General features: G+C 36.9%; 1 protein-coding gene across 2 annotated transcripts in view; it reads right to left on the reverse strand.

Annotated features, from left to right (window-relative positions):
* Positions 1–15,819, reverse strand: part of FAF1 (Fas (TNFRSF6) associated factor 1) — a 535,277-nt gene that overhangs the window by 124,517 nt on the left and 394,941 nt on the right. For both annotated transcript variants that reach the window (XM_011926246.1, XM_011926245.1), the window contains one exon: positions 5,429–5,583. In XM_011926246.1, the coding sequence (XP_011781636.1) occupies positions 5,429–5,583 (155 nt within the window). The remainder of the gene's footprint in view (positions 1–5,428; positions 5,584–15,819) is intronic.

Below are 15,819 nucleotides of genomic sequence, written 5' to 3' on the forward strand. Positions count from 1 at the left end.
CTCCCTCAGGGAGCTGACAACCTAGCAGGGAGATAGACAATGACCATACAATGTAATGAGTGCTATTAGTACAAGTTAGTATAGACATATTATGGGAGCACACAGAATATGCATTTTAACCCTGACTGAGGCAAGAGAAGGATGGGGAGAGGCAAGGCTTCCTGGAAGTGATATCTGTCCTGAATTTTAAGAAATTATTCTTTCATAGCTAAGCACTCATTCATTAAGAATACATTGTACTAACAATATTTTTATTGTATTAGTTAAATCTATGATGGTTTTCTACATGATATATATCCAAAGAATATCTTATCCCTGCTTCACTGTCTGCTTGTAGACATATGCCAATGCTAGGATGAATCACTAACAAAACAACTTCTTTGGATTTGTCCATGCTGGCTGGTTGACCTTAATTCTCAATCTGGTTCAGATTATAGAGGATTATATTAGCTGGCCAGCTCTCTCTATTCCTTCTCTCCTCAATTATTTCAACCACTGACCCTTTGTTCCCCATACATAATTATGAGTTTTTAAACACCAATGCCCTTTAGTAAAGAATAGTAAAATCTGCCACCCAAAAGACTAGGAATGCTAATATAAAATCTCTAAATAGAAAAGAGTAAAGTTCTAACTTCATCTTTCTGTATATCATCTCTTTCAAATCCCTCTTTGACCCCGTTGTGTACAGCAAGTCAGTATAAAGTTCATCTATGCTCCTAAAATACCTTATACATACTTCAGATTATATATTAGCTCTTATGTCTGTTTTGCCTACTAGACTATGAGTGTTTTGAGGGTTAGGATTGTGTCTTGTTCCGCCTTTCATTCTCAGATGACAGCACCATTCCCGTTTCATATTATTCAGTGTTATTCAATGAACAAACATAACAAACACAGTTGGTCTTCTGCATCTGTGGGTTCTGCATCTGTTGATTAAACTAGCCAAGTATCAAAAATATTCAGAAAAAAACTGTGTCTATACTGAACATGTACACTTTTTTCTTGTCTTTATTACCTAAACATACAGTATAACAACTATTTACACAGCACTTACATTGTATTAGGTATTATAAGTAATCTGGAGATGACTTAATGCAGACAGGAGGATGTGCATGGGTTATATGCAAATACTATGCCATTTTCTATCAGGGACTTGAGTATCTGTGGATTTTGGTATCTGTAGGAGGTCCTGGAACCAATCCTGTGTAACTATGAAGTGATTTACAGGATCTGCTTGTTTACTGTTACCTATCTGTTTTTGGCTCTTTCTGTAGGAAACAGGTAAATCCTACTATTTCCATCAGAATTACTGGTCAAACCAATATTTCAGAAATTAGAACAGGGCATAGTGTCACATGCCCCTACTTCCAGCTACTTGGAAGGCTGAGACAGGAGGATTGCTTGAGGCCAGGAGTTTCAGGCTGCAGTGCACTATGATTATGCACTCCAGCCAGGGCCATATAACGAGATCCTGTCTCTTCAAAAAAAAGAAATGATACCTTTAGCACTTCTCAAGACTACCAAGGGCTTCCTGTCATTGCTTTAAGAATGGCTCTGAAATCCAATTAGACATCATGGCCCAGAAGACTGCAGAATATTCCAAGGAAAAAACCTCCTATTTAGATATGCAATATTGAAATTATAAGCAACATTCTTAGATGGAAATAAATGCATATATTTATTTGCTAAATGCTTTCTGAGTTTCTTTTTCCTAGAATTTAAAAAAGTGCCTTGTTTACTGAAACCAACAAAACGAATAAGCCTTTCCAGGAGATCACAATTTAGTAGGGGAGATGACAGACATTAATCATTACAGATAAAGTTTCATGTCTCAGTTCATATTTGGAATGTTCTAAGATCAACTTAAGAATTATTCCAACATATTTTATACACAGTGGGCTGGAAAATCTAAGTATTCAACTAAGAAAGAAGGTAATTAGAATCATTTAAGAAGTGTAAAAATCCAAATCATCAACATCACAGGGGTTATGACATTTTATAGAAATGTTTCTTTCTTTATTCCAATTTGTTAGAGAAATTAGGAAATTTAATTTATAATAGCAAGTGATACTCATATTCTAGTAACTTCACCAAAGCATTCACTTAGTTTTATATCCTTCACTTATCTCCTACACACATGAGAGAGCCATAGTAAACTGTGACTAAAGAACTAATGCCTCTATAGGCTTAATCAGAGTAATCCTTAAGCAAAAGTATATCTGCTTGGCAAGTCTCTTCCTATTTTGGATATCAACATCCTCAGCTATAACATCAGGTGGTAGCCCTAGAAAACCACTAAGAAAACATCCAAATAGCTTACAGGTCCAGGACTCTCTAAATTTTTATGGCCAGTGTGAACTAGGTTAACCAGATATGGGACCAGGCAAGTTATTAACCAGGAATATATTTCCAAACTTACATCTATCATAAAAAAATAACAGTTAAAAGGAAACCCACAACAACAAACTTACTTGTGATGCCTACAAATCTCTTCTGTATTTCCATATATTAATATGTCCCCATTTCAGCTTACAATATGCAAATGATGGCATAATACTTTTTGACATGTACCCCATGGATCAATAAATATTAGTGCAAGCAGTCGTCTACCGAATCGAGAGTGAAAGCTTGAGGTTTTGTTACTCAAAGTTAAAAGCATCTAATGAGTGACACAATCAGTTTTCATGATAAACACCTCTGGATAAATGTGGTGCAAAAATCCAAGAAAGATAATACAGTAGGAAACCCAACTAGACAATTTTATTTTGATGAATCTATGATATGATAGGTGGCAAGAAAACTGTGGTTAAGTTAAACCCCCTCCCCTTTTTTTTTTTTGAGACGGAGTCTCGCTCTGTCGCCCAGGCTGGAGTGCGGTGGCGCGATCACCGCTCACTGCAAGCTCCGCCTCCAGGTTCACGCCATTCTCCTGCCTCAGCCTCCGAGTAGCTGGGACTACAGGCGCCCGCCACCACACCTGCCTAATTTTTTTTTTGTATTTTTGGTAGAGACGGGGTTTCACCATGTTAGCCAGGATGGTCTTGATCTCCTGACCTCGTGATCCGCCCGCCTGGGCCTCCCAAAGTGCTGGGATTACAGGCGTGAGCCACCGTGCCCAGCCTAAACCCTTTTTTTGAGCAATAAACCAGCCTAATCAATTATCTTACAATTTCATATGTCAAAGTCAACCCCTTTTTGGGAATATGTCATTCTAATGAATTTTCACCTTGTGTTTATAAAATGTGTATTTTCCCATTTGCCTTAACGATAATAATGATGGATCAAAAGTAGTTATGTAATTTTATTTGTTATTTTTTTTTATTACTTGCTTTTTAATTTTCTGATATTTTTAAAAAGCTTTTATGTCTGGAGGGTACATGTGAAGGTTTGTTACATAGGTAAATTGGTGTCATGGGTGTTTGTTTTACAGATAATTTCATCAATCAGGTATTAAACTCAGTACCCAGTGATTATCTTTTGTTACTCTAAAATAGAGAAATATAATACCTTTTACATTTGTAATATGGACAGAACTATTAATAGATTTTGAATAAGTATGTCAAGTATCTTAAATTATAGAAATCATCCCATTCCCCTATTGCCCCATTTGTGGTTCCTATAAATGTTTATTAAATTGAATTCCTAGATGTTCCTATTTTCAATCTTTAATATTACCTTTTACAAATTTTCATGACAGATACTTAATTCAAAATGTAGATTGAAATATCCTATCACACTTAATAGTCAGTTCTTCAGTTCATTGAGAAATAGCTCTAAAGCCTTAAACAACACCTTTATTTAGTGTTTTTTAAAAAGTGTCATAAGGAGTTAATAGGACACAGCTGTACTGGCTCTTGCTAATAAGCAGCTTCTGTCGCTTTGGTCACCACAGGTGTCTCTGTAACCTGCAAACTCTTATTACTAGTGTATCAAAGTTGTGCTACTTAACAGACTTCTTTAGTAAAACATAACAAAGCAATTACATGGCTGTTGATTGCCAGTCATAAAAAAAAACCCTCAAACACTGTTTTTCAAAAGAAACTACACTGCAATTTTTTGTCATTGTAAAATAAAAGGAACTAAGGAATTAAATGGAGGATAGAACAAAATAACAGCAGGTAGCCCACTGAACTTAGCCACTACAGATGGTTTAGAAATAGTGTTTCCTTCTCCATCAAGTTGTGGATAAAAGGAAAGGAGGAGATTCCTTACTGCCAGTGAATGGCAAAAGATTTAACCAAGTCTCCAGTCTCTGTATTTTGCCTCATGAAAGACCTTCGATGTGGCATTTTTATCTGTTTGTGGCACTGCTTTTCATCACCTTTAACTGAGTGTGAATAATAACCTGATTTAATTTAAACAAATACAGGTGCTAAAGATTCTTTATTTATGTATTATAGCAGGGAACATTTCCAAGGCAAAACGAAGTCATCTCATGAAATTTCCTAACCATTTGCTTAAAGAAATGAAGTATTAGATTAGGAAATAGCTTCAACATTATTTTGCTTCACATTTAAGGAAAGAATCATGTTCTTTTCTGATTCAGATTAAATAAAACAAAGTCTGAATGATGACCAAAAATTCAGTAAGCCATAAAGTAACAAAAAGACAAATCAGATGGTTTCTAATTGTTCTATAATCGTTTAAATTAGGTAACTATAATATGCTTGCCTTGAAATGAATTAATTTAATCTCCCATTCATAAATCAGCAATCTGCGATTATGATTGTGTTAACACACCCAAAGTAGCATCATGGGATGTTATAGACACATGTGTAATTAAACATGATGAAATATATTTCAGATGGGAAACCGAAATAGGCAAAATATGAAGAATTGTTAATCACTTACAGATACTATGATTAACAAACTAAGTAAACTCATCCTGACAACTAGGAAAGGAATTTTTTTCCCTATTGAGAATATGGATGTATTGTTGGCTGTGTGCAAAAGAATGTGTGCAATAAAGCGATTACATCAATTAGCATATGCTAGAGTTAAGCTATTACCAACTCCATTGGACTTGTGCAGAAAGTCCTGCCCTCTTCACTGAAGTTATTAAAAAATAAACTTACTACTAAGATTATATATTAGACTTGTTTTGCCTTTTCTGAACATCATTAAAAACATTAGTTTTCTCTAAAAGTTCAAAAATATATTAGAAATGTCTGTTGCATTGCAAAAATAAGATGAGAAATATATTTTTATTTTCAGGTTATGCTTGAATTTAAAAAGTTTTTAAAAGTTAAGATATATTTTCACAATTGCAAATAACTGCATGTGTCAGCTGCAATGAGCACCTTTTGTCTAATAAAATGCAATGGTAGAGAGTTTAATGCTGAGGATGAAAAATGTTTATGATGATGACAAACATAATTTTTTTTTTTTAATAGAAGCCCAACTTATAACTTGTGAACAACAGTATTACCTTGCTCTGTTGGAGTCCTTTGTCAGATCCCAAGCCCAGGTTATAAAATTTTGACTCAGATAAGAAACAATGGATTCAGCACAAAGCATTTGTGAGCAGAAGACATTGGTTAATACACTTTCATCATGGTGGAGGTAGATAGCAAGAAGCTTTCTCTGAAAAGAGGAGAAAAATCTAATCAATTAAGATATCCACTAATGTAAGATTTCTTAAATTTTAGACAGGCATAATTAGTCTATGTGAACAGCAAAGACAAAAATTAAATGCTATCCCCTAAAAGAGTACTTTACATTGTGGAGTTCCTAAAGCATCTAAAATATCGAAAAATTTTACTTCCTTACACTTGAAAAAGGCTAGGATGATTATATCTAATTTTTCAGACTGCTATTGCAGATTTCTGTTAACATGTGCAAACCTATCTCAAACGAAGTTGCAACAGAATTGTATTTTGCTTAAAGAAAATGGATTTACTATTCTTTTTATTTCATAGATATATGTAAAGAGAAATATTAACTTTGAACTGTTCAACAATACAGAGAAAAAAATTCATTAAAACAGAATGACAAAATTCCTCTTACATATTTTTTATGGTTTTAATCTGATCAATGGATAGTCTCTTCCATTTGAAAGGAAAAGGTCTGAAATGAAGTTTTCTTTTTGTTCTATAGATAATTTTAAAGTCCTTAATGTGTTCTCATATTAAGCCCTTATTTAACAGCATATAACATATAATTGCCATATGAAGAGATAGAAAAATATTCAGTTCACATGCATTCTTTCTAGTTTGTATTTCAGAAAATGTCCACTGTGGCTTTTCATATAGAAAATTATTATTTCCCTTTTGCCATAATGAAAGTTGCTTTTAATAAATGACATTTGGTCTCTTAAATGTGCCTTCTGTCATAGTTGGATACTCAATGCAATAATTAAAACTAAAAACCGAAATTGAACAAGGTAATAAGTATAATAAAAACAATGGGTATAAGTAGCCATTGATGGTTTGCAACATGTTAGCTTTACCAAAAATGACTATAATGATTAAAGAGCTTAAATTGTTGACTACCTTCTTGGTAGTCAGTTCTTGAAAGAACTGAGTTTAACAATACTCACAATTACCAGGGAAAGGAAAGATAAAATTTTATGGTAAAGACAACATACAAACCAATCTTTGAAATTCTGTCAAAGGAAAATTTCAGGGAAGCTTAGTATCTTTCCCTTTATGTTAAATAAGAATGTGATGACAGCAAATGAAAATCTGCTGTGTGGGATTCTGAACAAAAGAAGGAAACTTAGAGAAAAATATAAGGCTCATGCTGATGAAAGGCTAATGAAATCTGATGTTAGGAATTATCTTGATAAATAATCCAAATAATAGTAACAGTAATCATCATTAAAATTATTTCTTACAAAGGTAAACTTTATAATAGATGAGAGTAGCCACAGTTAGGTAGATTAAGATTCTAAAAGCATCTACTATGAATAGGAGACACTGTTACTTTCACAAACATTATCTACTTTAATTTCCAGAATAAATCTTTAACATAGCATCCTTAACCCCATTAGCATATGAGGAAACTGAGGTTTAGAAAGCAGACTTGTTCCAAATGTCACAGCTAGTTAGTAAGTAATACAAGGACTGGCTCCCAGCTTGTCTAACTCCAAGCCCAAGTAAGTATTTTTTCTCTGATACCACAGTGGTAGCAGGGAAATCAACCACACTGTAGTCAAGGCTTGTGGAAGTACTCATATAGCACGAGGATGCCAGACTGCTTTGGACTGAGACTCAGACAGCTTGTAATGGGAATAAGGGCAGGACTCCTGGGTATAAGTAGCTCAGCTGATCCCACCCTGCTTCTATGTGTTAATTCATTTATTCATTCATTCAACAAGCATTTGTTGAAATACTCTTTGTGTCAGGCTCAGCAGGAAGCAGTGGCAATAAAATGATGAACAAGAAAGACTTGGGGTTTCTTCATCTATGTTGATGTCTGCAGAGAACAGTATCAGGCTTCTAGGAAGTTTGTAATCAGATACATTGTTAGAGGGATACTTATCTAGTAAATTCCTACTCATCCTATAAGGCTCAAAAAAAAAAAAAAACAAAAGCCTCTATGAAACCTTCCCTGATTCCCTCAGGCAGTTAAGAGCTTCCTTTCCTGGGTCTCTATCTCTTTCTATTAGTATTACAATTGTTTACCAGTTTCCCCTCTAGACTAACTTTCTCAAGACAGAGAATGAGGTCTCTTTCAGTCTTCTTTGCGTCTTTAAACTAGCATGGGTCCCAGCCTGTTTGATGAAAGAAACAAGAACACTGATACAACCCACAGCCCCTTGGCAAAAAAGATACCCCATTGCAGTGGCAATGCAAAATCAGTTTTAGTAAACGAGTCAAGAATTCTGACGCTTTAGGCAAAGTAACGTGAACCTGGCACCATTAACAGATTCAGAGCTCTTCTTCTTAGGAGCTCTCTAACTGAATAGACAGAGGGATGTCAACCTCTAATTCAGCTTGATCGTTTCTCAGCAACTACATTTAATGAGACACTGGGAACAAGAGAGCTGTCCACTTTTAAATCAGCATATTTCTAACTAAACAATGGCAATGGCTAAATCTTTAAAATGCCTATTTCTCTCAAGAACACTGCAATGGAACATTTAGACTTTGGGAAAGAGATTAGTGATTTACATTGCTATCTCACTGATTTAATTTAAATGCTCTTCCAAACCAAACACACATGTGCCGAAGAGGCTACTAAGAAATCCAACATGCAGAGTTCCCTATAAGTGCAGCCAACAGTGTTGACTGAAACTAAACTTGGAAATCCAGGGCACTAATGCACAATATCAAGCAATAAAACAGCATCTCTTTGGCAATATTTAATTTAAAAAAGAAGAAAGAGGCAGGCGAAGATCAGGCACTGTCTGTTTTGGAGGATCAACCATTCTGCATTTCAAAGCATTGGTCCCTGCAATATCCAGGTTACTGTGCTAGAATCTCGACTATTATATCGCAGTTGTGAGAGGGAGGGCAAAGATGTGTTTACTCAGTGATTAGGCCCTTAGAATAAGCCTCTAGCTCCTAGAGAGACAGCTCACCACTTACTCATTTGGGCCAATTCACAAAGCCTAGGAAGATTAAACATCCATGCTGAGAAGACAAGCGAATGCAGACGGTGAAAAAGAAATAAAAATTCTTTAAAAACTCTGAGATGACTTCATTATTTTTCCACAAGGAAACTTTAGGAAAGTGTTTAGTTAGAGAAAAACCCACATTGACCTCTCTCTAAACCCTTAATCTTTCCTTTGTGGTAGCACTGCTTTGTGGTAAGCGACTGGCTCGCCTCGCCCCTCTTTTCACTGGAAGCTGAGAGAAAAAAAGACTCTGGAGAAACAGTTTTCGTTCCAGAGACACAAACCCCTGACACTGTTAAACATGAGATGCCAGGAAAACACACTTAAAAAAAATTCCCACTTTAAGCTCTAGACTGAATGTGAGAAAGGAGATGATAAAAAGAGTATCCCAAGAGGATCTTCAGGCTGTGGGTACCCCAAAATAGCTTTCAAAAGGAAAACTAATAATTTTAAAATAATCTTTTCTCTGACATAAGCTTTCAACAAAAATTTTTCTGCTGCTTTTATGACAATAAATAAGCAAAATATAAAGACTCAATAGTATGGAAGTGCTAGTAAATTGAGACTATATAAATCTGATTAAATTACAGTCACAGATAAATGGACTCCGGACTCAGATTTCTGATTATCTTACTGAGCTCAATTAAGCACAGGCCAAAAGAGTGAGAACTGGGTTCAGCATATCAACCAATTTGGAAGAGTTGAAATGGCAAACTAATCAGAAAACTGCTTTTGTGAAGAAAAGCAGTACCACAGAAAATGAGTAAGAAAATGTTTTGATTTCTATTACTATAACCAGCTTTTCCTTTGGCCCATTAATAATTCAGTTCAGTAACATTTAAAGAGTATCTATGTGTTAGGGATTGAGACTATAAAGATGAATGAAGCAGTTTCCTTACCCTCAAAAAGTGGTGGGAAATAATGTGTGGAGGTAAATGTTTTATTGTAGTACCATCTAACAAATGATAATATTGGGGCATTAAAAAGAATATACTGTATTTGTCCTTTCTAATTTGGCAGAGAGGGTCTAAGTCTGGCGGACCACAAAGGCAAACAACCAAGCTACACTCTCCTGATTCCCTCCCTGTAATCTAAGTTTTAGTAACACAGTGCAAAGGGAAGTCTCCAAGCTTTAAAGTAACAGAGAGCTCTGTTCTAAATCCAGTTTTGCCACTTAGCAGCTGTGTGACCATGGGGCAAATGGGTTGTTGTAAGCATTGCAGATAATGTAGGTTAAGTACCTATTTACAAAGCCTGGCCCATAGTAGGTGCTGAATGAAAGGTAGCTGTTAGGATGAAGATTCCTGAACTATCCATGCAAAATAAAGGGTTTTGAAAGCAATTTCAAGAGAAATAATGGTCATGAAAATGTATTAAAGATTAAGCAGCTCCTTCATTTTTCCTACTGGCAATAGTGTCTGGGATGCTTATTGTGTCTCTGCGTTTGGTGCCTCACTAATCTTCACATTCAAATCCAGGAGCTAAGGTACTAAGTTGATGCTTAAGAAATGCCCAGCTGACAGCAACCAATGTGACTTGGCCTTGAGCTACAGTAGCTATTGTATTTAGACTCTTAGTGTCACAGAACCATAGAATATTAGAGCTGGAAGAAATGTGCTGTGTCTCAAAATAAGCCAGGCAGAGAGCAGATACTAAGGAAATATTTGCTGATGAACTAAAAAGAAAGGGTTCCATTTTGAGTACCAGAATATCCATAATCTGTATGTTCAATGCTTTTAAAGTTGATATGACAATTTCTGGGAATGGTATAATGTAGTTCATAGGTTTTTTTCAGTGTAAAAATTATAGTATAAAATAATTTCCTTTGTGTAAATTGGACCTGACTTGCTTTCTCTCCTTCCCATTTGTTCTCCTTTTCCCTCATCATTAACATCACCATAGTAATCAGAATCATTATCACTATCACTTTTTGTTTTTAAGTTTGGAGATGGCTCATTGATACAAACAATGGATACAATGATATAATAAACACCCATTTATTCTTCACCTAGATTTACCAATCATCAGCATTTTGCCAATTTGCTTTATCCTTCTTTTAATACTTCCCTGAAACATTTGAATGTTTGCAGACACCATGACACTTCTATCCTAAAGAAATCTGTCTTCTGAGAATAATACATTCCCTTACATAATCATCGCATTTATATCACACCTAAGACATTTCATATTGTTACAATAATATCTAATATACAGTCCATATTTGAATTTCCCTCAAGTACTCCCACAAGTCCTTTGTAGCTGTTTTATTTATTGTTTTAAATCCAGCATCTAATTTGGATCATTCCAATACTTGCCAACTTCTACAATGCTATTCTTGTATATGGATGTTCACAGGTACAGCACAGCATACAATCATGACTCAAGGTAAGTGCAATGTGAGAACAGAAGCAGGACATTAGGAAGCCACACTACCTGGGTTCAGATTCCTGCTTTGCCATTGCCCAGCTATGTGACCTTGGGAAAGTCACTACACTTTTTTGTGCTTGGGTGGCATACAGTTCTGAAGGTTAGAAGTCTGTTAAAATTCTTTTCTAGATGGGAGTAGTGAGGAAGTAAGGCTGGCAAATCAGTAGTAATGAGTAGTAACAGAGGAAGTCCTGGGGTCTAGGTATGAACATCAGATTGGCTGCTTCTTTATGAAGATGATACTTAAAAAAAAAAATTTTTTTTTTTTAATAGAGATGGGGTCTCACTATGTTGCCCAAGCTGGTCTCGAACTCCAGGGCTCAAGTGATCCTCCTGACCTGGCCTCCCCAAGTGCTGGGATTACACACCTGTCTGCGAAGGTGATACTTGAGCTGAATTTTAAAAGTAGGACATCAATGCTGTAAGTAGAAACAAACAAACCACAGTAAAAGCAGAAGAGAGTGACTTCTCTGTGACTGAAGCTGAATTTTTTTTTTTTTTGAGACAGTCTTGCTCTGTCGCCCAGGCTGATGGCGTGATCTCAGATCACTGCAAACTCTGCCTCCTGGGTTCAAGCGATTCTCCTGCCTCAGCCTCCTGAGTATCTGAGACTGCAGGCGCCTGCCACCATGCCTGACTAGTTTTTGTGTTTTTAGTAGAGATGGGGTTTCACCATGTTGGCCAGGCTGGTCTTGAACTCCTGATCTCAGGTGATCTGCCTGCCTTGGCCTCCCAAAGTGCTGAGATTACAGGAGTGAGCCACTGTGCCTGGCCAGAAGCAGAATTTTAAATATACAGGAGAGTGAGAAAAAGAAGAGTAGAAAAGATAAAAAACAAAGGAAAAGTTTGGGAAAGGCCCAGCAATGTCAATGGCCCCATCTGTTCAAAGAACTCCAAGCTAGTTATCTTTAAAGAGTAAAGCACCAGAGTGCAGGTTGTATTGTGAAAAGAATCACAACACTTTGCCCTGTTTAGCTCCTGAACATGATTTCAGGGACCAACAGGCATCAACCAAATTGGAGAGGTTCCAAAAAGAAACAGTCAGCTACTAAAGATGGGAAGATGCCAGGATGGTGTCTTTTTCCCCTCACTTTCTGAAGCAGATGTTGGGATAGCATTCTGAAATCTGGAGGACACAGATATCTGAATCTTGCATAGGGAACACTGTCATATGGAAGTCAGAGGGTTAAAAAAAAAAAAAAGCCTTCCCCAGGTGTGATGGCTCACGCCTGTAATCTCAGCACTTTGGGAGGCCGAGACAGGTGGATCACCTGAGGTCAGGAGTTCAAGACCAGCCTGGCCAACATGGCGAAACTCCATCTCTACTAAAAATACAAAAAAGTTAGCTGGGTGTGGTGAGGTGCGCTTGTAATCCCAGCTACTCGGGAGGCTGAGGTAGGAGAACTGCTTCAAACTGGGAGGCAGAGGTTGCAGCGACCTGAAATTGCGCCACTGCACTCCATTCTGGGTGACAGGGCGAGACTCTATCTAAAAAAGGAAAAGCCTAAAGTAAAATCAAACTCTCAAAAAAAGCTGACAGATGTTCTTTGAGTCTAGCTCTTTATCAGTTTTCATTGCTTAGACTGTAATACTCAGGTAATACAATATATTTGAGGAAGGCCACCATGTAGCTAAAGTTTTTAAGAATAAGGACATGAGAAGCTGAAATGATTGGCTCTTACAGCAAATTATAGAGAAGGAGGCATGTCTATGGGGAGGCTGGAAGAGGGACTACGTAGGCAAGGAAGTAGGCAGGCTTTTTCAGGTAAACATTTAGATACTGTACTAAGGACTTTGGTATAGTAGCCTCTTAAAAGTGCAGGAAGGATTTTTCTAACCCTCTACTATTCTCTATGGAGAGGGATAACACTAATCCTAGTCAGCAATAGGCCTGTTAAACAAGCATGACAACAGGAGTGAGAATGTCAAGTGTACTCCTCTCCCCAACTTTTAGGCCACTGAGGAAGAGAACAAGAACCCATAGCCTACTTATATCTACTTCCACATTCCAAGAGGTGACAGACTAGAGTAGTAAAGACTTGAAGATAAACTAATAGCATTTTTTCATTAAAAATGTATTAATAATGCATTCTTACTAAAAATCATAAGAATTACAATGATTTATGGGTGTACACATTCAGTAGCTTTTAAATACCATTAAATATTGTCTGGCAAACAGATTTCTAAGTAGAATATTATATGTTATAAAAACAAGCTGTGTTTAAGCATATAGAGTTGTATTAACTCTTTTTTTTTTTGAGATGGAGTCTTACTCTATTGACCAGGCTGGAGTGCGCTGGTGTGATCTGGGCTCACTGCACCCTCCGCCTCCCGGGTTCATGCCATTCTCCTGCCTCAGCCTCCTGAGTAACTGGGACTACAGGTGCCCGGCTGATTTTTTGTATTTTTAATAGAGATGGGGTTTCACCATGTTAGCCAGTATGGTCTTGATCTCCTGACCTTGTGATCCACTCGCCTTGGCCTCCCAAAGTGCTGGGATTACAGGTGTGAGCCACCGCGTCCAGCCAAATGGCAGTGTATTTCTAAACTAGTAGGTTTTAAACTAACTTAAGAAATAATTTTAATATGGGCACTAAAGATTTTTACAATTTTAATTAGGCAGATCTGATAATTGGAGAATTAAAGGCAAATTCCAAATGGTACTAACAAATATACTATTTAGTGGAAACATCTAATTACAGAATAGCAGGTTTGGCATGGTTGTATTTATATAAACTATATCAGCTTTTTGACTGATATACATGTTTATAGATTTTTTAAAAAATCACACTTAGAAAGTAAAAGCATTTAATAAATAGTGGTTATTTTCAGGTTTGGAATTATGTGGTGTCATTTTCTACTTAAAATGCATCTGTATTTTCATTCTCTTATAGCAAATACATTATTTGTATAATTCAAATATATTTTTCTAAAAAAAATATATTAGCATCCTAGGTCTTATTTCACACATGTGCAGGATGCTGTCCTAGCTGTCATACAAAATTACTATAAAAGACATTGTCCTGACTTTAAGGAATTTAAATGGAAAAAATAACACAGACAAAATAAGCAGACTGGGCATATTTTCCAAAGCACAAAGAAGTTTGTTTGCCTGGTTTTCTGGATATTGTGTGGTGAGCTAGAAACTTACCAACTACAGCTGTGGCCTCAAATTTGTATAGAACTTATTTTTCTTAGAAGACAGTGATCAATGATGGCATTTAGATTTCTTTCAACGTGAAGCAGTAGAAACAGCATGACTTTAAAATGGGCTAATTTTAAAAAATAAATATAATAAAACTTGATAACTAAGAGCACTGCTAAATGTGAACTCCTAAATTTAGTGGTAGAAATGCTCATGGGGTTCTCAAAATTCCTTCCTGAAACTGTTCCTAGAACTAGTTCATAATTGAATGAGAAAATCAGTTTTGTTATTTTACAGACATTTCTCAAATTTGTCCAAAACTGCTTAATGGCACCATCTGTCTCATTCACAGTGCTGGATGCATTTATGGGTAGCATCCCACTTAAGTCTCAAAACAACCTGTATAAAGTAGAGACTATCATCATCATTTTTTTTCCATATTAGACACAGGCTCATTACTTGTTTGGGGCCACAGAGCTACTAAATGGGAAATCAGCAATTGAGTACTGATTCCCTTAATTTATGTATAATATTTGGAAAAAGCACTGGTGTGAAGTCGGATCTCTGGAGCTGTAATGAAATTACCAATATCAAAGCCCAGACTCCCAAAGGGATGCTTGGGAAAGGAACAATCCTTCACATGGGAGATAAGCCTTGCCACTGAGATTTTTATTACTGTTGATTTTTAGTTACTATAAATGTCTAATGATTCTCTAGGGTACTTTTGGTGGTACAGAAGAATAGAATTCGGGGACAGCAGGCATGACAGGTGGGGAGGCTCCAAGGAACAAAAAGACTAATCTTCTCCCCCAACCCCCCGCCAAGATAGGGTCTTGTTCTGTTGCCCAGGCTGGAGTACAGTGGCACGAACATGGCTCACTACAGGCTGGACCTTCTGGGCTCAAGTGACCTTCTTGATTCAGCCTCTTGAGTAACTGGGACCACAGGCACATGCTACGGCACCTGTCTAATTGTTGTTTGTTTGTTTGTTTTTCGTTTTTACTTTTTTTCTTTTTTGTAGAGACGGTGATCTCACTATGTTGCCCAGTCTGGTCTAGAACTCCTGGGCTCAAATGATCCTCCCACCTTGGCCCCTCAAAGTGTTGGGATTACAAATGTGAGTCACCACACCCAGTCTAAAAACAGATTTTAAATGGCAGCTAATGCCAGGGCATCACAAGCCCCTTTATGCCTTGAACCCTACTGATTTTATCAGCATCATGCCTAACAATGTAACTCTGTCCTGCATTTTTTTGCTATAGTAATACCAAACTGGTTGTAGTTTCCTCACTTTAATCTTCCATTGACTTTACTTTTGCTCTTCCTTCTGTTTAGAATTCTGTTATTTGCCTAAGTTTTTCTCACCATTTAAGATTCAGGTCAGAAGTACCGCCTCCAGAAATCTTCCCCCTAGGCCGGGCGCAATAGCTCATGCCTATAATCCCAGCACTCTGGGAGGCTGAGGCAGGTGGATCACCTGAGGTCAGGAGTTCAAGACCAGCCTGGCCAACATCGTGAAACCCCATCTCTACTAAAAACACAAAAATTAGCAGGGCATGGTGGCACGCACCTGTAGTCCCAGCTACTCAGGAGGCTGAGGCAGGAGAATCGCTTGAACTCAGGAGGCGGAGTTTGCAGTGAGCTGAGATGGCACCACTGCACTCCAAACTGGGTGACAGAGTGAGAC

This window comes from Colobus angolensis, unplaced genomic scaffold (genome assembly GCF_000951035.1).
Source record: "Colobus angolensis palliatus isolate OR3802 unplaced genomic scaffold, Cang.pa_1.0 Scaffold68, whole genome shotgun sequence".
NCBI classification, from domain to species: domain Eukaryota; kingdom Metazoa; phylum Chordata; class Mammalia; order Primates; family Cercopithecidae; genus Colobus; species Colobus angolensis.